The sequence below is a fragment of the Alosa sapidissima genome, chromosome 9, assembly GCF_018492685.1.
Source record: "Alosa sapidissima isolate fAloSap1 chromosome 9, fAloSap1.pri, whole genome shotgun sequence".
Taxonomy (NCBI): domain Eukaryota; kingdom Metazoa; phylum Chordata; class Actinopteri; order Clupeiformes; family Clupeidae; genus Alosa; species Alosa sapidissima.
Window position 1 is genome coordinate 18737125 of NC_055965.1, and position 23684 is coordinate 18760808.

Below are 23684 nucleotides of genomic sequence, written 5' to 3' on the forward strand. Positions count from 1 at the left end.
ATTTCGCTACCTTAGAATAATAAGGTTCTATCTGCGTTTTGAGTAGGTACAACCGGGACGATTGAAACGGGGACGAATGAAACATTCCGGTTTTCTCCGAGTGCAACGATGATAGACAGTCATCATTTGGACAAAACATGGAGCATATTAACCTCCGTTGCTCAGCCAAATGCCTTCCTGTTACGTCCTGGTATCACGGAGTTACAAGCGATAAACGATTTTTGATGGTCACAAGTTTACTTCATTAGCGGTTTATTTTTTTGGATTATTAAAGAGTGTTTTTCATTTAAAGGTTTGACTTCGTGCTTATTCAGTAGAGCATTTAGTGCTCTCCCCAATCCCAGACGTTCACATTGCATGTTTGTTTGTAATGGATGCAACCGCGAGATAGGCTATGCGTTTGACAATGAGTTGTTAACAGAACCAAGACATATAGCCCAGCAGCAATCTAGGGACTGATCGTTATTTATTGAAGGGGCCACCGGAGGAATTTTGAGTGCTTCAGTTGGAAGTTGCATGACCCTCTCTTGCCTGCTAGAAATTGTTCAATGACCCTCCGACAGAATTGTTAAAAAAGACATGACCCTCCCCTGCCAATTGTCTTCCGCCCGCGCCACAGCCACACACTTTGTGATAACGTTCTTAAATCAATCTTTCCCGTGAGCTTGCATGCTACCAGTCCTTCCTTTTCAAATGTGTTGCGCCTGTTTGCACAATTTCACAAATAATCATATGTGATTAATAGTAGGCTATGACAAATAATCCCTGTGCACGGGGACCGAAACAATGCATGCCAACTTTTTCCGTGTTTATCACGTATTTTAACTTTCCCCGCTGTCTTGCCGTTTTAATGTTTTCCCGTAGAATATCCAATATTTTAATACTCTCATAACAGCCCTGCCATCGGGCCTGTCTCTGTTTTGCCCTGTTGCTACCCCTTGCCCTTCCAACGAAACAGATGTCTTCAAATCATCGTTTTCCTTGCTTAAAGGCGAACTTAGAGTGATGTTAACCTATTTAAGTTTAACGGCGCGATTGTCGTGAGAGCACGATTCATTGGCGCTTGCATGTTCGGCCTTATGTCTACGTGCGCACCTGAGGCTACTCAGCTGCAAGAGAAATAATTTCCCCTGTTTGTATGTTCACTGCAAGTTGGCCTACCATAACTTACCAACTCTGCACTGTAGACTGGCTATTTATATTTTTCTGTGAAATAAGCAAATGTATTTGTTCAACTTTATGAAGCAGAATTACGCATAGGGTACTTGGAACATAATACATTTGACAAAGGACAGATGAATGTTGCTAGTGACAAAATATTAACTTTCAGTGTTTTACGATGTCTTTGTCATGGGGAAGTGTTTTTCCCCATGCATTTATTCTAGGTTACTGTCAGTGACTGCCGTGAGAGAAGCGGGTTCTGTGTTTCGTTCATGTCAGTGACTGACGCGAGAGACACGGGGTCTGTGTTGTGTTGTGTTGCATTGCGTTAATTTATTTTCATTGGGCAATACCGTGCCGTGCCGTCCACAGCTCTTCAGTTCTGACAAAGCCAAAATTACTCCTTTTGAAACAATGAGTGCAGGAAGCGCGTTTGTATGGTTATATTGCTTGACGGGGGGGGGGGGTGTCCCAAGCAGCTTTCAGCCATAAGGCTACTTTGAGAACATTTCAATTCACCCGACACTAATATTCAAAATGTTGAAAACTATTTCGGCATAGCCTATAAAGCAGTTTAATTAAATGGAATGTTAGTTGTAAACAAACGAGCTACTTGGTGAGGCTTGGCCTCACAGATGCGCTCGTGCCTTAGATAGCAGGAAAAATCTTCACGATAGGCCTATTAACTAACCACCCGATTCACGTTGGCTGGGGGGAAGGGGGGCCATCAGACAGTTGTGCCCAGTTAATCCGGCCCTTCCCCCAAAAAATCACACCTTCCCACCTCAGCTTAAAAGAAGTCAAGAGGACTCCTTACTCACAGACCTATTCACAAACCTGCGGTTTTGAAATCCTATGCAGCTACAGGAGCTTCCAATCGCGAGGAAGCAATTTTGCATTGTAGGCATAACTAACATGCAATAACGCCGCCAACAACAACCAAAACTAGGCTAATCATTGTCAACATGTAAATTAAATATAACATTATTGTGAATCAAATTAAAATGTTCTCTTTTGCAAACGTAGGCATAGTAACAGAATAATTTAATAATGTTACAAAGATACTACATCAATCCGTATGTTTCATTTGGCTACTAGGCTATTTGTTTTGCCTTGATTCATTTAGGCTAGGCCTTTTTATTCAGGGGCCATATTCACAAAGAATTTTAAGGCTAAAAGTAGCTCCTAACTGGCGAATTTAGGAGCAACTCCAAAAAATAATGGGCGTGTCACTCCTAACTTTAGGACTCCTAATTTTTTCACAAAAAGTAATTCACGAAGCATTTTAGACCTAAAAGTAGCACCTAAGTCTGGGACAGCTTAAGTCGAGAGGACTCCTAACTCACTAAGACCTATTCATAAACAGCTTTTTTGTGGCATTTTACGTTGCGATGTTTTGAAATAGCCTATGCGCAACAGGAGCTTCCAATCGCGAGGAAGCAATTTTGCATTGTAGGCATAACTAACATGCAATAACGCCGCCAACAACAACCAAAACTAGGCTAATCATTGTCAACATGTAAATTAAATATAACATTATTGTGAATCAAATTAAAATGTTCTCTTTTGCAAACGTAGGCATAGTAACAGAATAATTTAATAATGTTACAAAGATACTACATCAATCCGTATGTTTCATTTGGCTACTAGGCTATTTGTTTTGCCTTGATTCATTTAGGCTAGGCCTTTTTATTCAGGGGCCATATTCACAAAGAATTTTAAGGCTAAAAGTAGCTCCTAACTGGCGAATTTAGGAGCAACTCCAAAAAATAATGGGCGTGTCACTCCTAACTTTAGGACTCCTAATTTTTTCACAAAAAGTAATTCACGAAGCATTTTAGACCTAAAAGTAGCACCTAAGTCTGGGACAGCTTAAGTCGAGAGGACTCCTAACTCACTAAGACCTATTCATAAACAGCTTTTTTGTGGCATTTTACGTTGCGATGTTTTGAAATAGCCTATGCGCAACAGGAGCTTCCAATCGCGAGGGAACAATTTTGCATTCATAAAAGGGATGCAATAACGCCACCAACAACAACCAAAACTACTCATTGTTAACATGTAAATGAAATATAACGTTTCATTGTGAATCAAATTAAAATGTTCTCCTCTTTGCAAACGTAGCCTAGGGATATGGTGACAGATTAATTTAATAATGTTGCAAAGGTAGGCTACTGCATCAATCCATAGGCCTATGTTTCATTAGGCTACTAAGCTATTTGTTTTGCCTTACTCTTTATTCATTTAGGCTAGGCCTTTTTATTCAGTTATTAATCATCTTCTGTCCTTCGCACTACTTGTGTAGCGCACGCATTCTCCGACCTGTCACCTGTCAGTCATCATCGGAAGAGAGGTGTTTGGAATTCCCGCGTTACAATCGTCAGCCAATCAAGGTGGTCACTTCAGTCAAGCTTGTGCATGAGTAATGACGTCATCCATAGCCACGAAGACTCACTCCTAGTTTAGGAGTTGTCTGAAAGGCTTTGTGAATAACTTTTAAGAGAAAACTCCAATCTAAAATCTTTAAGTGCGATTTAGGAGTAGCCTACTCCTAGTAGTAAGATAAAAGCCTTTGTGAATAGCCTACGGCCCCAGTTATTCATCATCTTCAGTCCTTGTGTAGCGCACACATTCTGAGACCTGTCACTCATCATCGTAAGGGAGGTGTTTGGAATCATGCCCGCGTTACAATCATCAGCCAATCAGCCAATCAAGGTGGTCACGCTTGCCCATTTACCCAAATGGTCGAATATTACTGATGATCATTGTTATTTAAGAACATGCAGTGTGCGTAGGGTACCAAAAACATCATGCTTGTAAAAAAGCATCATAACGCACATTCTGGCGGGTCTGTTATTTACTGTAGGCTGCGCAAACCACATGCCTTTATTTTGGGCAAGCCTGCATTCATTCATTCATTCAACCTTTATTTATTCTCGGAGGGTCATTGAGGGAAGCCCTCATTTTCAATGAAGCCGAAATTACAGAAGCGAAGCAAAGCGCTCCACAAACAAGACAACATTCGAGGCCTTCTGTTGAAGAATTTTATATAAAGCCTGCGCTGACAGTAATCCTCCTGCCCCTGATAGGCCTACCACAGCTGTGGATAGTGTGGAATGTTCAAGTAATAACACAATCCAATGTGTGTTTCAATTGTCCCCCGCTGACCACCTCACACATTTCTCTAGATTTTGCAACAAACTTACATGACACAATGCCATAAAATATGCCAGTTTTAGGACACAGAATAATGTTTGTAATGATACCAGGTAGGCCAGGTATTGTCGAAGGTGCATGGTGAAGTGAAATTCTTACTTTGGAAAACAAACATTTGCCGATATCATCGCAGATTCTGTGTTCTGGACTGTAGGTAACTTGTTAAGCCAGTGGTTCTCAAACGTTTATTTCATTCCCCACTTTGATCAAGGGGCATGACTGATGATAGTGGAGATAACGTGTTATCCCGAGGCTTTTGCAAGTCAGCATCTTCGACGGTAGTCTATTAATTTTTTTTCGAATGTCCCAAACGGAGAGCCATACTTTATTGTTTTTAACGATCTCTATGCTACTCACAAAAATGTAGGCATGGGGACATGATGAAGTAGGTTATCCAACTGTCGTGTGTTAAATTATTGTGATTACGAGCCAGTGGTTTTCAAACATTATGCGTGACACGGACATCTAACTAAATGCAACAGGCTCATATCGTCCTCGCATTCGCAAAATGAGGACCAGTGTTTTGTCAAATTGCAAATAGCTATTCGTTTTAACTATTTTTTTTATGATAGTAGCCTATACAAAAAGCACTTCATACTATCTTAATCTTGGAATATGGGGAGGGAAGTGGCGCGTCTGCAGTCAGCCAAATATGAATATAATTCTGCGGCATAAAGTAGATGTAATTGTTTATTGTACAGAAAAATAAAAATGACATGTCAAGCAGTCAATTGACTACATTGCAGTCAAGAAGTAGGGCAAATTAATTTACGAAACCAAAACGTGGGTCATAGTTGTCTAAGCCTCTATTGCGTAGCCTGTTAAAAACGTCGCCAGATAGTATTAAATCGGCAACAACATTGTTTTCTGCAGAAGCCTACCCAAGGCTACAGATTAATTCTGAACAGTTATTTCTCTACTGGCTCAATTATCACACCACTGTTTTGATTTGCGTAGTTGCGTTAACCCCAACACTGACAATAATGTAGACAGCAAATTTCGATTTCGATTTTCGTGTAGTCAAGCCTTAAGCTATATCCAAGTAGCCTAAATCGAGGTAATGTTTAATTATGCATGATTTATTTTGTTATTGAATTCGTAGGCTGGGATTACTCTCGGCAACAATTATGTAAGGGACGGCAGGCAGAGCGATGAACAGTGGCAGAGCGACGCACAGTGGCTGAAAGTGGTACTAAAGCTTCACGCAGCTTCACGCCGCGTAATGCGCGAATGAAGTGGTCATTTGAAAGCGATGCCCACTGTACATCATCAATGTCATCACCTCACATACATACAGCGCACTGCTTGCTACAGTAAGCCTCCTCTACATACTTGCTGCACACTGCCCCCCCCCCTCCTCCCTACATACACAGCACATTGTCTTCAGGATCTTCTCCAACACACATCCTCTACATACTTACAGCACACTGCCCCCACCTACCCACACACACACTACACACACACATACACAGTCACTGCTCCACTCCCCTCCTGCCCACACACACATCTTCACTGTCATCACTCACATACATCATACATACAGTACTCTGCTTGCAATAGTAAGTCCCTTCACCATACTTGCAGTACACTGCCCCCCCTCCCCCCCCTCTCCCCTACCTACACAGCACATTATTTCATCAGGAAGCTTCTCCAACACACATCCCCAACATACTTACAGCACACTGCCCCCCCAATACACAGCACATTGTCGCATGAGGAAGCTTCTCCAACACACATATTGCACACTGCCCTCTCCCCACATACACAGCACACTATCCCATCTCCCCTGTCATCCCCCCAACACACACACCAAGACCCCTGGCAGTTGGGTTAGGCCCTTGAGCCGTGGATCTGCCCAAGGTTTCTTCCTTGGTAAGGGAGTTTTTCCTTGCCCCTGTTGCTCTTGGGTGCTCCTTGTTGGTGCCCCCCCCCCCCCCCCCCTAATCCCAATCCTCCCCCACCTTTCTTATGCAGCCCTTGCCACTTAATCTACTAAACCCCTCTTCTACTGCACTTTTTACCCCCCCCCCCCCCCCCATAATTACATATGACATATGTAATTATTATGCTATTCTATCATTAAATCACTGCTTTGTAACTTTCAATTGTATAATTAACAATTAACTGTATTAATTAACTTCTCCAGTGTGGCTGAGCTGAGTCTTCAGTTTGATCACATGACAGAGGAGCAGGCCGAGAACGTTCTCAAGTTCTTCATTTTGCCCTTCCTGTCCAGAAACACATCAGGTCAGAATTAATACATGGGTTCCTGAAATATGTTTGTGATCTCTTAATGCAATGGTCTATATTTGTATGTGCATACATATAGATTGTATTGTCTGCATGAATACTGTCTGCATCATGTATATGTATGTAATATGTAACTGATTCTATACTTGTGTTGTCTCTCCTAGATCCAGGATGTATCTCCAACAATAGCATGACGTGGCTTCTCAACAACTACGGGCAATTCTCTGGCCTTGTCCCACTCAAAAGTCTACTTGATGCCAATAAGTACTTCAATCCGGTAAGTGATGTATTGTATTCAAATAAGAAACCCTTATTTCTACTGTGAATCTGTGCGAATACCACATGCTTTGACTCTCATCAAGGGCTGCTATACATGTCTATCTCGCCCCTTATGTAATGAAACATCCACCACAATTGGCTGTATTGTTAAGATTTGGTTAATAAGAAGCAAGATGTTATTCAGTGCTTCCTGCTTTTACATTTCATGAAGATAGATGAAAGGTAATCATAGTTGTTAGCCAAACTAAGGTGTCAACAAAAACGTATGGAAATCAATACAAACCAACTCTTCAGAGCAAAACATTGACATGGATTGTAAACTCTCTCTGTCTCCCCTGTTTGTCCCCAGCTGGCTGTCCTGGAGCTGCTCTCTCCCCAGCAGAAGGCGGAGCTGATCCTCCTGCCTCTCGGAGACCTTCTCCCACAGGAGGTCATCAGGGTCGTCTTCAACCACCTCCTGCAGCCTCCCCAGCAGACACAGATGCCCGAGGTCCTGCAACATCTAGTCAGGATTGCACAAGAGGTAAAATGCTACATAGACAATACTTCATTTCAGATTTCAAACAAATTTGGAAATTCTTACTAATGCTTTTTAAAAAGAAATCACTATATCACAATAACTTCAAGAGACATGTTTTTAAATACTGATTTTATTTTGACATCTTATTTCTTCACAGGACGAGATACCGTGTCTCACCCTTCAGTTAGTGTAAGTGCGGTTCAGATCTTATTCACTGTCAATAAAATTATTCATGCTGGTGATATAAACATGTTTAAAAAGTTTAATGCTGATGCACTTTTTGCTATTATTAATAGTATAAATAGTTACAGTAATCAGTAACCAATTCTAACTTCCCCACCCCAGATCAGAGAACCTGTACATGGGTCTGTCATATGTGCCTCCTGAATTAGAGCATATCATCTACACAACCGTCGATCAACTTAGAGGGAACTCACCACAAGGTTCATTACTTTATATGCAATATATTGCTGATATCTACATATAATGTATTTATACTGTAGCCTATAACGTTCTTGTCTGTTTTTTGTCTGAACAGGTTGCATACTTCCACAGCCACCTTCAGTAAGTGTTGCTATGTGTTGTGTGTGCCCGGCTATGTTGAATTGACGATCTATAATGATATATAGATATAATCAGATATACTGACTGCGTCTCTTTCTTTTCCACTCTAGTGTCCTTTCACAAGGGTTAATGGTAAGTTCATTCTCAGGCAAAGTCAATTTAATCACATGCAGTACATATTATCTATGTCTTTTTATACCCCAGAATGTTGGAATGTACATAATACTTTCCTGTGATTTTTGCAGAGACTGAAATTTGCTACAGGACAAACAGGTTTGCACAACCACTTTTTCTGTATTTCTTCTTGCCCTAATGACTAGAACATTGTATATTTCTACAATGTATAGTTCTGCCCAATTTACAGAGCCAGGGCAGCGGAGGAACATCAGAGTTTGTTTGATATTAATTTATTTACCAATTTAATTACGAGCTCATATGTCAGGAAGGCCAATGGGAATTAGGAATGTAACTAGAAATACAATGCCAGAGGAATTACAATAGTGGATGGAAAGCTGCTGGCTTAATGTTGGTGGGGAGATTCCTGAAAAAAAAAAACCCACTGAATCACTTAATCTTTGAGATCATACAAACCCTTGTACCAAAAAACGTTGTGTGTCAGCCGTTCTTGAGATATCACACTCAAGGTGGGTTTGACCTTGACCTTGACATTTGACTTCATCATTGAGTCCATGTTCACACCAAATTTGAAGCATATACGTCAAGCCGTTCTGAAGTTGTAACACAAGCACGAAACCTGACCTTTGGAAAATGTAGTTCAGAGAAAGCCTAATTGTATGCAATGCTATAGGCTACCTGCAAAACGTGGCTTTCAGTTGGTGTTGATGTCTGCTCCTTCTGCGCCCAGATAACAATTAGTCATTGAATCTATTGTAATGCCGAAGAGTAGTTAGGAGACGGGGAGGCTGAGATACCGTTCCAAACTCCGGTAATTTATTTTTTATAAAGGATGTACAGGCTAAGGTACGGGTAGCAGGAGGTGTCCACTACAAAACAAGAAACTGATCTTGATAAATTAGGTCTCAATCACTCGTCATTCACTCTCATCGGCAGACAACACAACGCAACACAACCCACTCACACGTAATTTACTTCTCCTCTGACTAAACTTACTAGACGTCTTAGAACCCCCTATTCTATTCCCTCCCCTTATCAATCGCTAACCTATCCGAACCCCTAAATATTCCCTCCCGGACACCTCCCCCCAATCAAAACACATCAGAACTTATTGACACATTCTATGACACAGAAGGGAGAGGGAGACACAGACACTCTCACGCGCACACACACACACACACGCCGGGAAAACAGAAGACACAGGGGAACACAAGGGAAAGTCCAACACAGTCCAGCAAATAGCCTTGGCGCTACACTATGTTAAATAAACTTTGTCAATGTTAAATCATTGAATCACTGTCGCACTGCAACATAGTTTCTACATCACTTTTGCACCCTTCATTAATATTGAAGCAACATTGAAATTCTAACTAGCCTACATATCAACAGGATTTTAATTGGTATTAAACCACTATTAATCTGGCAAGATATTGGAAAATTCATATCCTGCTTTATCTACAGCCAGGATAAATTTGACTAGGCCTATAGGTATGTCTGGTTTAGGCTACACAAGCTTGCATAAATAACCATTGACAACTTGTTTAGATAGATAGATAGAGATACTTTATTGATCCCCAGGGGAAATTCAAGGTCTCAGCAGCATACAACACAAACACATTCTTTAACAGCAGAAAGAGTAATTAAAGTATATGTAGCACCCCTCTACTCTACTTAATAATAAATTGCACTTTAAAGTAAAAGGAGGTGCTTCTATGAGTTACTGTTAAGTTTAGGCCAGTTCTAGGTTCGGCATTAAGGGGGGAGTAAATTGACAAGGACACCAGTATGTAAAATGTTATAAATAAATAATGCAGGTTTATTAAATGCAAGAATATATTTTCTCTAAGAGAAAAGAAGAGAAAATATTAGTAAATAGAAAATAAATAATAAATAAATACAAAACCCTATAAAATAATAAAAGAGCTCTTAAAAATTCAAAGTATCAAATCAATAGTAAAAAACTCAAATGTACAAAAGAAAAGAAATACCCGGGTAAGGTGGTGTGAGTGTACAATGTCAGTGTATGTGTGAAGGCTTATCTGTATCCAGGGAACAGATCCAAGGGGTTGGTTATCCAGTATGAAAGGGCAGTTCAAGGGGTTGGTTATCCAGTATGAAAGGGCAGTTCAAGGGGTTGGTTATCCAGTATGAAAGGGTAGAACAGTTCAATCGATCCAAGGGGACTGACGCGCCATCCAGTGTTCCAGTGTACATAAAAAACCAATCTGCATACAGCAGTTTGAGAATACAATTAAGGATATATATTCAATATCAAAGTCGTAAGATATCATTAAATTCCAATTGAACTACAATTCCAGTTCAATTAAGTCCTATTAACTTAGCTAGGCACAAACTACGACGTTAGCGTCGCTGGTAATGAGAGAGAAGAGGTGCCGTTCTCACTCACACACACACACAGGCTACTACTGTGCGCGCTCCTCTAAACATTCTAATATTAACGTCTCCTATCTCTTAGGAGTTCGTTACTACCAACGATCATATATTTAAAATCATGTAATTCAATATATTCATTAACAACTTCTCTATTACTCAAAAACATACTTAAAGACAATATTATTACAATAGCAGCACTTAAAAGAACAATAAAGTAAAAGCATCTCCGATTGGTTTTTAATTAGTTAGCTCAGTTTTCTAGCATGCTAATCATCCTATTGACTTGAATGCACTATCAGCTAACGGTGCTAATCACTCGCTAGCAGAATGCTAGCAAAGTATTTTAACTCACCGGAGTTCGAGGTTCAAACAACACAGGTCTTCAACAATCCGTAGAAAAATAGATATAAGGAAAGGTAAAATGATTCAATATGATAGATAGATTTAGAAAAAGTTAGATTAGAGTTAGATAAAGAGTATTATTTTTCTTAAGAGGATTATCAGTAACGTCTAATCAATTTCATTCAAGTGGAGTCTCGAGAGTGAAAAACAAACCCGTCACCTAGGAGATGACTATACCACAATAAAAGTATTTTAGAATACCTGCACTTTCAAGCAGACCAAAAAGAGAATGAAAAAGAAATACATATCATCATGTAAACTCAGCTTCTTGTTCTGGCTACTTCTTCATATTTATTCTATTTATTCATATTTATATATTAAAATATTTATTGAACTCAAACTGTTCTAAAACTAAAGTTATGGTCTTAGTAACCAAACTTTAAGGTGGGTTACATATATAATATAAAAACACAACTAAGCAGTAAGGACAGTAGAAGATAAAGAATAGGCTAAATATACTAAAATACAAATTATACTAACACTTAATACAATATATAAAATTATACTAAAATACAAATTACAAAAATACAAATTATACTAACACTTCAATCAATTATAAAAACAGTATCCACAATGTGGTGATTAATAAATCAGAGGCGCTTGCAATGACTGAGGCAGGGACTGAGCCTGTGATTCTCTGTGCATAGTAAGGTATGGTAAGGTGCTCTGTGTGAATGAGTGTCATGGTGGTAGTGCAATGGTGATAGTGGTCATGGTGATAGTGCAAATGAGCACCTTAACAGTGCAACAATGCAGAAATCAAGTAAAGTCTATATATCTATATATTTAACTATTTAAAAAAATGTATAAGTGTGGCCACAGTTCGGCTGTGGCGTGGGGGGGGGGGGGGGGGGTTATGCATATGTGCTAATATAGCACGCAAACAGTGAGGCATAAAGACAGTGGTACAAGTGGCTAGTGGACAGACAGTAGGCTACCAAACATGGAGGGGGTGAAGAGGCAGACAGACTATGCAGAGAAGTCTATCTCTCTTTCCTTAAGTGAGGCATTGAACAGTTTGAAAAGCAAGTGCATTTATTCATTCTTCTTCATTTAGAAATTCTTGTGTGCTGTGCTTTCCTGCCATCTATTTAGTAGGCTATAGCATAGACCTCCACTGATCCTCCACCATCCAGCAGCAGAGTAAAGCGGCACCTAACAGAAATAGAAGGGGGGGAACAGACAGCTGTGATATGATTCAACTGAACAAACTAGAAGCTAAGCCTACAATCAAGTCATTTTATGCCACAACCTACCACTCATACAAACGTATCGGAACTCTACCTATTACCGTCGGTCCCGTATTTCCACGCGTGTATCAGGGATGGAAATTAAATATTTTTTCTACCTGCCACTGTGGCTGGTGGATTCCAAAATCTACCAGCCACTCAACTTTTTTACCAGCCACTAGAGAAACGGCATGAAAATGTGATATCATGATTATAGTAGGCTACCCAAAATGATCACGTTAATCGGCATTATTGCGATATGACTAAAATGTGCTGAGTTTTGCCCTAAACCTGTCCTCCAAGCACAGTAGCAACAAAACTAAAGGTCAACAGAACCACATTCATATGCTATAGTGTCTTGTCATAAAAGTGGTGTGGCTCCTTTAAGACTCCGTTTGTGTGAGTTCTGGAGCATCCTATAATCCAACTCTCTACTTGATCTAACTATAGTGTACATCATCTGATTTAAATATTTACAGGTATCAAGGCTATATTTAACATTTAGCATTTATTTTCTATTTGGCCCGTAATGAAATCATGCACTGAACAATTTAAGCACAGCTCAGCTTTAAGAAACGTAATATGCATGCTTAGCATTTTGTGAAACTACATTGGAAAAACTCTGGTTGTACAGTTATCTAGGCGATATTGTTAACATTTATTTTGTATTTGGCCTTATCATATATGACAAAAGCCCAACGCTGGAGACCGTGTAGACATTTGCTTCAATTTCAATTACGATTGAATTCAATTCGATTACTCGGGAACGGCTATAACTTGTATAAGGGAATGCTTTACACCTTTGCGTTCGGTAAATTCTGCTGTTTATTCTGATACGGTTTGTAATTTCTTTGAATGAAAAGTTTGTGAGATATTCCATCACGACGAATTGGGTGTGGAGATGTCCGTCTGTCTGCCTCATAGGTCTAAATAGCAGCGTGTCGCGGGCCGGATTAAAATACCTAGGCCTACTATTCAAAAGATAACTACGTGAGAATATTAGTCTGTGAAGATATAACGCAGATCCACAGATCTCACTAGATTTATGTCTATGCCGTCATCCTGAAATAATCTAGCAGTGGCACATGAAAGCATAGTGACAGTTTCTTAATGGTAGTGAAGTGAAAGTGAAGCGTTGCACCAGTGCCTATAGGCTATGCTGCGGTGGCGGCTCACTACGAGTTGTAGAACTTCAAATCAGCGCGATTTACCCTTATAGGCTGGTAACGTTAGGCTACATGATCCCTACAGACACTTTCTTATTTTTAACCGTCAATAAGTATGAAAATTAGACCGGATCTGACTATTTGTGGTACGCTAGCTCTACCCGCCACAGTGGCTGGTAAGTTGACCAAATTCACCCGCCAGCGCACAAAACTACCCGCATTTGGCGTGGGGCGGGTGGAGCTCCAGTGGAATTTTAATTTCACGACGAGAATTCTCGGTCTAACCGTTCATGTGCCGTTGAAACGGTGTAAATAGGCGACCCATCAGGCCAACACTATAACTCCGAGCGTGGTAAACAAAATCGGATATTTCAGGCAGTAAATGCTCCCGTTAACAAAAAAAAAAAAAAAAAAACAGATTTTGTTCAAATCTACACACCTATGGCTACTGAAAAATGTCAGGTTAATTTAGCAAATGTTATTTTGAAGTGTTAAAAAACATCGTTGTTTTAGAATTTCTGAACAAAAGTGGTGATAATTGGGGGTGTTACGATAGTTCAAAACGAAGCCTAGGCTGTTTCAGCCAGTGACTGTTTGCCATAGAAGGCCAATTCCCTCGCCAGTAGGCCTGTCAAACTCGATTCCTTTTAAGGATCCGGGTTATTCTGAGTCACTCACTAAACTGATCCGGGTTGAACGAGTCACTTGAGTCACTTGAGTCAGTATTGCTAAATCGCAAAGAAATTCAGTCCTACGTTCAAGCAGTGCAGTGGGGTGCTTCATTTCGTTAAGTGCCTTCTCATGTTGGATGTGGATCCTCCATGATTTGAAACCAGGTTTTTGCAGTACTTGCATTTAGCCTAAGAGTTTTGGTCTCCTGGTCAAAGTGCATCCACACATTGTTCATCTTTTTGGTGCTCATGTTCAGAAACTTTGATCTTATTGACAGGGAGGGTAGCCTATATTATAATAATTAATTATTTGTTGTTGTTTTGTTAACAATAGAAAATTTGCCTAGGTCTAATGCTACTCTGCTACAATGTTTATTACCACTACTATATACTAATAGTAGGCTACTAGGAATCTATTCTAATAGGTATTATAGGCAGCTAATAGGCCTACTAGGCAACTAATATTATTAGCCTATTAATCATAGCTATACATATATATATATATATATATATATATATATATATATATATATATATATATATATATATATATATGTATAGCTATGATATGTATATCATGTTAGGTAGCCTAATATAATATAATATAATATAATATAAAATAGCCTAATATAATAGCATCAAAATCTCCACCCACTCACGGGAAAGAAAGCAGTTTGAGCCAGACTGTTTATTTATTGTCTTAACCTAGCCTAAGCAATTGACTTTCAATGTAGACATAGAAACAGGAACGTAGAAATGCCCTGCAGTGACTAAATTATTATTATTATTATTATTATTATTACTACTACTACTACTACTACTACTATTCTCATTAGGCCTATTATTATTATCACCTTGACACGACTAGAAACTAGGCTACTTGCTCGTCTACAGATCCACTCATGACAATGTAGCCGGCTGATTCGACTGACTCGCACTCAAACATAATGTAACCGGTCCGCCCGCGGCTGATCCAAATGACCCAGGTAGGCTAGCCTACTCAAGCAACTCCATACAGAGCTTGCAATGTTTCGGACATTGCAACTGTCTTCGCGACCTAATTGCATTTTAAAGTAGGCTATGCGTGCAGAATATATGTTATTTCAGAAGTGAAAGCATGGCTTTTGTTGTGGATTTTCTTTTAACCTTGACGAGGAGTTACTCGTTCCTCTAAAGATCCACTCATGACAACGTAGCCGGCTGATTCGGCTGACTCGCACTCATAACAACAACGTAACCGGCCCGCTTGGCTGATCCGACTGGCTAGCCTACTCTCCATACAGAGCTTGCAATGTTTCAGACTGTCTTCGCGACCTAATTGCATTTTAAAGTAGGCTATGCGTGCAGAATATATGTTATTTCAGAAGTGAACGCATGGCTTTTGTTGTGGATTTTCTTTTAACCTTGACGAGGAGTTACTCGCTCCTCTAAAGATCCACTCATGACAACGTAGCCGGCTGATTCGGCTGACTTGCACTCATAACAACGTAACCGACCCGCCCTGCTGATCCAACTGACCCGGCTAGCCTGAGCAGCTCCATACAGAGCTTGCAATGTTTCGGACTGTCTTCGCGACCTAATTGCATTTTAAAGTAGGCTATGCCTACGTGTAGAACATTGTATGCTATTTCAGAAGTGAAAGAATGGCTTTTGTTGTGGATTTGCTTTTCACCTTGACGAGGAGTTACTCGCTCGTCTACAGATCCACTCATGACAACGTAGCCGGCTGATTCGGCTGACTCGCACTCATAACAACGTAACCGGCCCGCCCTGCTGATCCAACTGACCCGGCTAGCCTGAGCAGCTCCAAACAGAGCTTGCAATGTTTCGGACTGTCTTCGCGACCTAATTGCATTTAAAAGTAGGCCTAGGCTATGCCTACGTGTAGAACATTGTGTTATTTCAGAAGTGAAAGAATGGCTTTTGTTGTGGATTTGCTTTTCACCTTGACGAGGAGTTACTCGCTCGTCTACAGATCCACTCATGACAACGTAGCCGGCTGATTCGGCTGACTCGCACTCATAACGTAACCGCCCGGCCCAGCGATCCGACTAACCCGGGTATACAAAGCAGCTCCATTAAGAGCGTGCAATGTTTCGGACTGTCTGCGCGACCTAATTGCATTTTAATATGCTACATCTATACACCAAATCTAAAGTATGCCTAGGCTACATGCAGAACATTGAATGTTATTTAAGAGTTGAAGAATGGCTTTTGTTGTGGAATTGCTTTTCACTTTGAGGAGGGGCTACTCGCTCGTCTACAGCCACTCATGACAACGTAGCCGTAGCCGACTCGTACTCAATGTAGCCTAACCGGCTGGCTGATCCGACTAACCCGGCTCTGCGGGAAGTTAACCAGTTATCTCAGACTGCCTGCTCACTCAGTCGCTTGAGTTGATTTGTGGAGTTGTGGTTATCCTACTTACGAAATTGTTACATTTTTGGCAGCTATGATGGCTAGTAGGCTAGCTAATGTTGCAAGAGGTTTGTGTGTGGCGCTGTTTATCGTTTTAGATTGAATTGTAGTAGGACTCAACTGATCCGAGTTATTGATACTAGAGACTCGCGACTCATGGGTTAATTTAAAGATACGGGTGAAAGATCCGAGTGAATCACGACTCAAACAGGCGTACTCGCCAGGCCAGCTATCGCTAGGAAAGGCGGCTGACAATTTGACTGTGAAGTTTATTATTACTTAGCTGCTAACACTACCACCACCACTGCACACAACCACGAACCTAGATATATTTCCGAGGTCTAGCTAAACATAGCAGCTACAGTAGGCCTACGAGTTTGTTGCTTATCGATGACAGGTAAACGCCAGCTTGCTTGCTTACTTGTCTAGCGTCGTTAAAAATATCTAATCCCCTATTTCTCAAAAAGTGTAAACTTAAAAAAAAATCTGAAATGATAACTCTCTTGTCCAATTCCAGACCTACACAACTGTTATTTCAACATGTCTGTACGTTAAGCGGTTAGAGCCGCATTAATTTTTGAAAAGGTTATAATAAGAAGAAGCCAGGAGATTTCAAGATAGTGGATTCCATCCACTATAATGATACACTCAACTCACGTTGCAGTACAATGCACAAAGTTTGCAATTCGATTTTCTTGTGATTGTTTTAACAGAATAACCTGACAAATATTCTGACGTCTGATGAACAAGTGAAATCAAAAGCAGATTATACCCTATTCTGTTTAAAACGTACATTATGTACGTTACAAAAAGTGCAGTGGATTAGGATCGCAAACTCTGTTTTAAACTGGTTTGTTTTGCCCACTGCTTCACACCTCATGACCTGGAACATGTTTGTGGTTTCATAGCTCTGAGTTGCAGCATCTCTTGGATATGGGACAAGTACCCTGCCAATACAGCGTGTCAGAGTATGCATGCTCTGAGGTGAGGTGCTTTTTTAACTCATTCATGTCTTATCTCTTTGTATAGGTCCTCTTTGAATTTGTCCAGCGCTTCTAGTGAAAATAAAAGTTTACATTAAAAGTTAACCTACAAATTTTACATAAAAAGATCTTGAACTCGAAGCGTTGGGTAATTGGTTCTTCACGTACAGCTGTCAGGACTCACTGCAGAGCACCTGGCCCAGCTCCTGGTCTGCCAGCTGTCCAGCAACAGGACTTACTCCAAGGGGACCTGGAAGCTGCTCCTCACCAAGACCTCTGCAGTTCTGGACGAAGCTCTCATCATGTTCTCACACATGGCCTCCAATATGGTAATGGTGATCTTTTGTGACATGTTTGTTAGAGAGATACTTTTTACATCTCTGTGACCAGAGTGCGAATTACCCCACCATAATTGGGGGGGTACTGCTCCTTCACTTCTTCTGACCATAATGGTTGTGCAACACACATACAAGGTCTAAACATGCAACAAACTGATAATCAGTAGGCTACAGAATATCTCATCGTTTTTATACTGTATATCCAAAAGAGAACTGTTTTGATCAACTCTGCCCTCTGCCTTCATCTTGTCGTCTCCCTGCGGCCTGCTCACGGCTTTTATCCTGTGCCTCTCCTGTCTGCTGGTCCTTAACACATATGACACGAACAGTGTATAAAACCTAACTGCACCTACAATTTTAATGTAATTGTTTGTAGATAAAAAATAGTTTCATTAAGATAGTATCAGGGTTCTCAGATGAAACTACATTTATCAAACTAAAAATAGGAAATACTAGAATGTAAAAACAATACCAACCAATTAAAAACAAATTCAAATACTAGCACATATTTAGCCTAGGCTACTTGGGTCTTTTTATGTTTCCACAGGTTTCACTGATGTAGGCTTAGCTACATCAGACCCTCTTGTGCATACCGGTAATATAAAAACACAGGATCTGTGCCAAACTAATTTCAAAAGGGCACAATAATTTATTCAAGATATAATGAGAATGGATACCTAGGCTATGGAGTTCATCTCCTTGGAAATGACAATCGATTTTACCTCACCACAATATAAAAGTTTATTTAAATAGAGAATTACCTTGGTAACTAACCTTGGTAACTAACCAAGGTACACTTTACTAGCCTCAGTGGGTAAGTAAGTAGCAGGTAAGTAGCCAGTAATTCAATGTATGAAGAGGTGACATGAGCTATGAAAGAACAAACACGTTTATAAATGAAGGTTGTAAAATAACACATTTTCAACAAGCTAGACGTCAGTTAGCAACTTACATTTACCCATGCACGTCAGCAGCAAACCGAATTTAGCCTACTGGAGGAATTTACCTAGCGTTTTGTCATTCAATGTTGACACTTGCTCAGTTGCTTCTAGCGCCACGGTGGTTAAAAATGGTACGGTCCACAATAGGGGTTTCTGAAATCGCTTTACATAAAAATGTTCCTTCAGTGAAAACAGGAGTTGACTTGTATTGTAACTGTAATGATATTTTTCACAATATTAGAAAAATTATCTGACCCCCCCAAAACTGATATTTCTGTCTCTTTGTAATTCGAACTATGTCTGTGACGTAAAGTGACAGTGATATTTTAGCAGATAATGGGTGTGGGTATCGAACCTAGACCAATCCACTGTCAGGGGGCACCATGGCTGCCTTGCTTTGCCTGTGCAGTTTTTGGAATTTGGTATTTGGGATTTCTTTTTAAACATTCTTTTATTTTTGTTCCTGCTCCTGACAGTCTCTGAGGATCATGGGTCCATCTGTGACTCATGTCCTGGATATTCTTGGGGAGCTCCGTCTGGAGTCGCTCAGTGACATGCAGTGGCAAGACATCTATTTCATCTCCTCACTGTTTAGTGACAGTCTGCGGCCATTTTTACCCTTCGCCTCTGGAGACCTTCTGCAATGTGTCAGCAGCAAGAACCTCACCTGTGAAACTTACCAGTACATGTATGTATGATGTAAACTATTGATACACATTGTGTTCAAAATTGTACTGTAAGAAATCAGACACTGTCATGAAATACAACATAGTACAATACATTATGATATGAGATAATATGACACAATTTGATAGAACACAATATGGTACAACTGAGAGCAACTCAGCACATGATATAACATGATATTATATGGGAAATCCTATATAGGATGTAGGTATTTAAGACTTCTTCTGTGTATATCTTAAAATGAAATGAAATACTATGCTGTTGTATATGTATATCACATATGTACAAATGTGTAATTATTATGTTATTATATGACTATTTGAATGTTTTGTGACTACTTCTCCAGTGTGGGTGAGCTGAGTCATCATTTTGATGACATGACAGAGGAGCAGGCCGAGGATGTCCTCCGGTCCTTCATCCTGCCCTTCCTGTCCAGAAACACATCAGGTCAGAATTAAGACACGGGTCCAAAAAAGATCACTACTTTGTCATATATGTTCTGTTACACTACACTGGCAATATATTCCCACCTATAAACCAAGGAATTTTTTCAGCTATGAGCTACACACAGGGGTGGGAATACATTTCTTTTCTTCATTCTCTGATCTGATCGACTTTGTTTCTGAATGTACATTTAGTCTCACATGAAACAGTTTCTCTATCTTCGCTATGAGTGACTTAGGCTTTATATCCCTGTGAGTATTTTAAAAGCAAAAGTGTCATGATGCTAGTGGCCTAAGAACTTTTGCATCAGAATTTTTTTAAGTACTTAATGTTTTATAATAAGCTGTGGTTAATATACATACAATACATTATTATAATAAATTCAATACAATATATTGCTACTTCTTTTTGCATTAATCACTGTTCTGCATTTTATGCACAATGTGTCTTACATATGGGAAATTACTGTATTCAGATTGTAAGTGTACTTACAAAGTATTCTCACTGGTTCTATTTGTAGTCTATTGTACAGTCTTAAAACTAATAACTAGTTTGTGTAGTTTCTAACCCATTCGTTTTAAGAGTGTAAGTATAATCAAATTGGTACATTTGCACATTTGCAGACTCTGGATGCTTCTCCAACAACAGCATGGAATGGCTTACAGATAACTACGGACAATTCTCTGTCCTTGTTCCTCTCGAAAGTCTATTTGATCGCAACCAGGACTTTGATCCAGTATGTGACAAATTATTTTACCAATCAATGACTAATCAGTCAATCACATCATTTGTAGTGTCTTGTGTCCTTTGCTAAATCTTTCTCCCTGCCCCTCCCCCTCCCTACCTCTCTTTCTTTCTCTCTCTCCCTCCCTCCCTCTCCATCTATCTCTCTTTCTCTCTCTCTCTCTTTCTCTCCTTTCCTCCCCTCTCTTTCTCTCTCTCTCTCTCTCTCTGTCTCTCTTTCTGCAGCTGGAGGTGTTGGATCTTCTCAGTCCAAAGCAGATGGCTGAGTTGATGGTTCTGCCTCTCCCTCATGCCCAAGGGAAAGATGAGGTCGTCAGCAGAGTGCTGGATCACCTGCTGGAATCACCTGTGGAGAGGAATCTTGCAGAAGTTCTTGGTCTCACCATCATCCTTGCCACACAGGTAAAAAGGAGATTCATTACAAAAGCTAGGAATTCATATTAGAAACTATTAGGTATTGCCAAACAGTTACTCATACTCGGTCCAGTCCCCTTCAAAGACTCTTGCTTAACACACTTCTCTTACTTCTAACTTTCCTAGGATGAAGCACCTTGTGAGTTCTACCAGGCAATGTAAGTCCAATCAACATTCCCTGATGTACCTTAAGGCCGAGGCTGACCAGGCTTACAGATAGATTTTATTGATAAAAACAGTCTGTACTTTTGAGTTTTATTCCATGTGATTTGGTATCTGCATTGTCTTACCATACAATTAGGTATCTATGTTTAATACCTCAAATAATTGCAATTGTCCCAATTCTCTTGTCATCCTGTGATGTGGTATTCCTCACACACTTTTTGTTTTTATCAAAAATTTGCAAGTAGTCTTTTCCTCATGTTGGCTCCCATTATTTTGTCATACTGTGATGTGGTATTTCTATTTTTCTGTCTATGTTTATGCATTTAGCATTTTTGTTTGTTTGTTTTTGTTCTTCCTATCCTTCGATGTGCGATGCTGTGTAGTATCCCAAGGCTGAGTGAGTCTGTGACATCAGTACCAGCAGTTCTGGAGCTCATCATCAGAGAAGCTGTGGAAGAGCTGCTCCAGCTCAGTCCAGTAGGTGAGTAGCGCACACACACACACAAACACACACACACACACACACACACACACACACACACACACACACACAGGTAGACATTTTCCAAAGTTTCATGTTCACATCCTCATGAACTCTTTTCTTTCTCGAGCAGATTGTGCTGTTCCTCTGCCTGCTCAGGTGAGATACTATTCTTTTAAGAGCAAGTCTGACTCTAAACAACATTTATATACAGATATTTTGATGTCAATTTTAACAGTAAAAATAATTGTGTTTACAAAATGTTTACATTTGACTTTTGTTTCGCTTCATATTTAGTGTCCTACAACACCAGTTAATGGTAAGTTTCAGTATTGCCACGTTTTGTCCTCTACCATTTTGAGAAAAGTCTGTTAATTTGGATACTTAATGACTAATGACTCACCACTCGGTGAGTTGCACAGTTTTGAAAACAAACGTTAAGGGTTGTTTTAGGACATGTTTGAGTAGCCTACTACAGTATGCCCATTGCCAGCCACCCTGAGAGGTGAAAAGGCGATTCAAAACGAGTCAGAAAAATCGAGACAGGACCAATCGTCAAAATTTCGGTGTCCACCACTCTAGTTCATCCAAAACAAACCAGAAAAGGGCCTTAAAGTGCTAAAAACCGGAATTTTCCTTTAATTTGGATACTCAATTTGGATACTTCTTTTTTTTGTATAGAAACCAGAATTTGTGAAGGTGTTAACAGGTAAGTTAAATTCATGTCATATGTAAAATAATAAGAAAAGTTTAACAGATGGAATAGAAACCTATAAAGGAGTGGAAACCAGCTGATCATATTTTGTCGTGTCAACAGCACTGTCCTGCAGTCTCAACTGGCAGCTGGCCTCGTCCCCTGTAATGTCAGTCTGGAGCAGTATGCCTGTTCAGAGGTGAGACGGGATAAAGGTGTCCTGGGTAACTTTGATGTAAACAAGCATCTCTTTGGTCACATTCATAGAATGATGCACCATGGACATGAATTAAAATAATCAAGTAAAAAAACACTTCGCCAAATGATTTGCAAAGAATACTATGACACATGCAAGAGATAATACTCAATTAAGACAAAACTCAACATGCAAGACACAAGTACAGTACATAATAAATATTACATGATACATAAGGAGAATAAAAATGCTCCAAAAGTGTAACGATTTTAAACTCTGTGTTGCTTATGTGTCTGCACCTACAGCTAACAGGATTCACTGCACAGCACCTGGCCAAGGTTCTGATTTGCAAGCTGTCCAGCAACATGACTTACTCCAGGGAGACCTGGAAACTGCTCCTCACCAAGTCCTCTGCAGTTCTGGATGATGCTCTTATCATGTTCTCCAACATGGTAATGCATGGGGGTCTTTTGTGACAAATTTGAGTTACTTTTGTCATTTTCCAAAGTATTAGGGTTCTTCTGTTCTTCTATTCTTTCATTTTCTCAACATTCTTTTTGTTTTTGTTCCTGCTCCTGACAGTCTCTGAGGATCATGGGTCAATCTGTGACTGATGTCCTGGATATTCTTGGAGAGCTCCGTCTGGAGCTGCTCAGTGACATGCAGTGGGAAGACATCGACTTCATCTCCTCACTGTTTGGTGAACGTCTGCGGCTGTTCTTGCCCTTCGCCTCCGGACAACTTCTGTACTGTGTCAGCAGGAAGAACCTCACCTGTGAAACCTACCAGTACATGTATGTTCCAAAGCGAGAGAACAGTAATTTCACAATGTCACATTTTGTGGCAGACAGTTATTAAGTGAGAAAATTGAGTAGGTTGAGTGTTCAGATTACCAAATAACGTGAGGACAAGCGTGAAAACACATTATTATTGTGTCTCTCTTGCTCAACTCAGCTGCAGAGTGACGGTTACAGTACGTTGCTTGGTAACAGTAGATGCCAAAATTATTGTTTGGAACTATTTTTGGGGGGTGGAGGATGAACTAACAAAATGAACGATAGAAAACACAATATGGTGTATTTTTACTTGATTAGTTGTGTGTGTAACTGTTGTACATTTGCAATATGGCACTTAAGATATACCCACGACTGTGGTTCGGCACCCCCACCTTTGCTCCCTATGCTACAGATCT

At 40.0% G+C, this 23684-nt stretch overlaps 1 protein-coding gene across 1 annotated transcript in view; it reads left to right on the plus strand.

The window, feature by feature from the left end:
- Positions 1-23684, plus strand: part of mslnb (mesothelin b) — a 290146-nt gene that overhangs the window by 49033 nt on the left and 217429 nt on the right. The window contains exons 48-58 of the mRNA XM_042103582.1: positions 6524-6624; positions 6792-6904; positions 7256-7429; positions 7584-7615; positions 7772-7869; positions 7965-7990; positions 8101-8122; positions 8236-8263; positions 17314-17389; positions 17559-17717; positions 23075-23286. Coding sequence (XP_041959516.1) covers positions 6524-6624; positions 6792-6904; positions 7256-7429; positions 7584-7615; positions 7772-7869; positions 7965-7990; positions 8101-8122; positions 8236-8263; positions 17314-17389; positions 17559-17717; positions 23075-23286 — 1041 coding nt within the window. The remainder of the gene's footprint in view (positions 1-6523; positions 6625-6791; positions 6905-7255; positions 7430-7583; positions 7616-7771; positions 7870-7964; positions 7991-8100; positions 8123-8235; positions 8264-17313; positions 17390-17558; positions 17718-23074; positions 23287-23684) is intronic.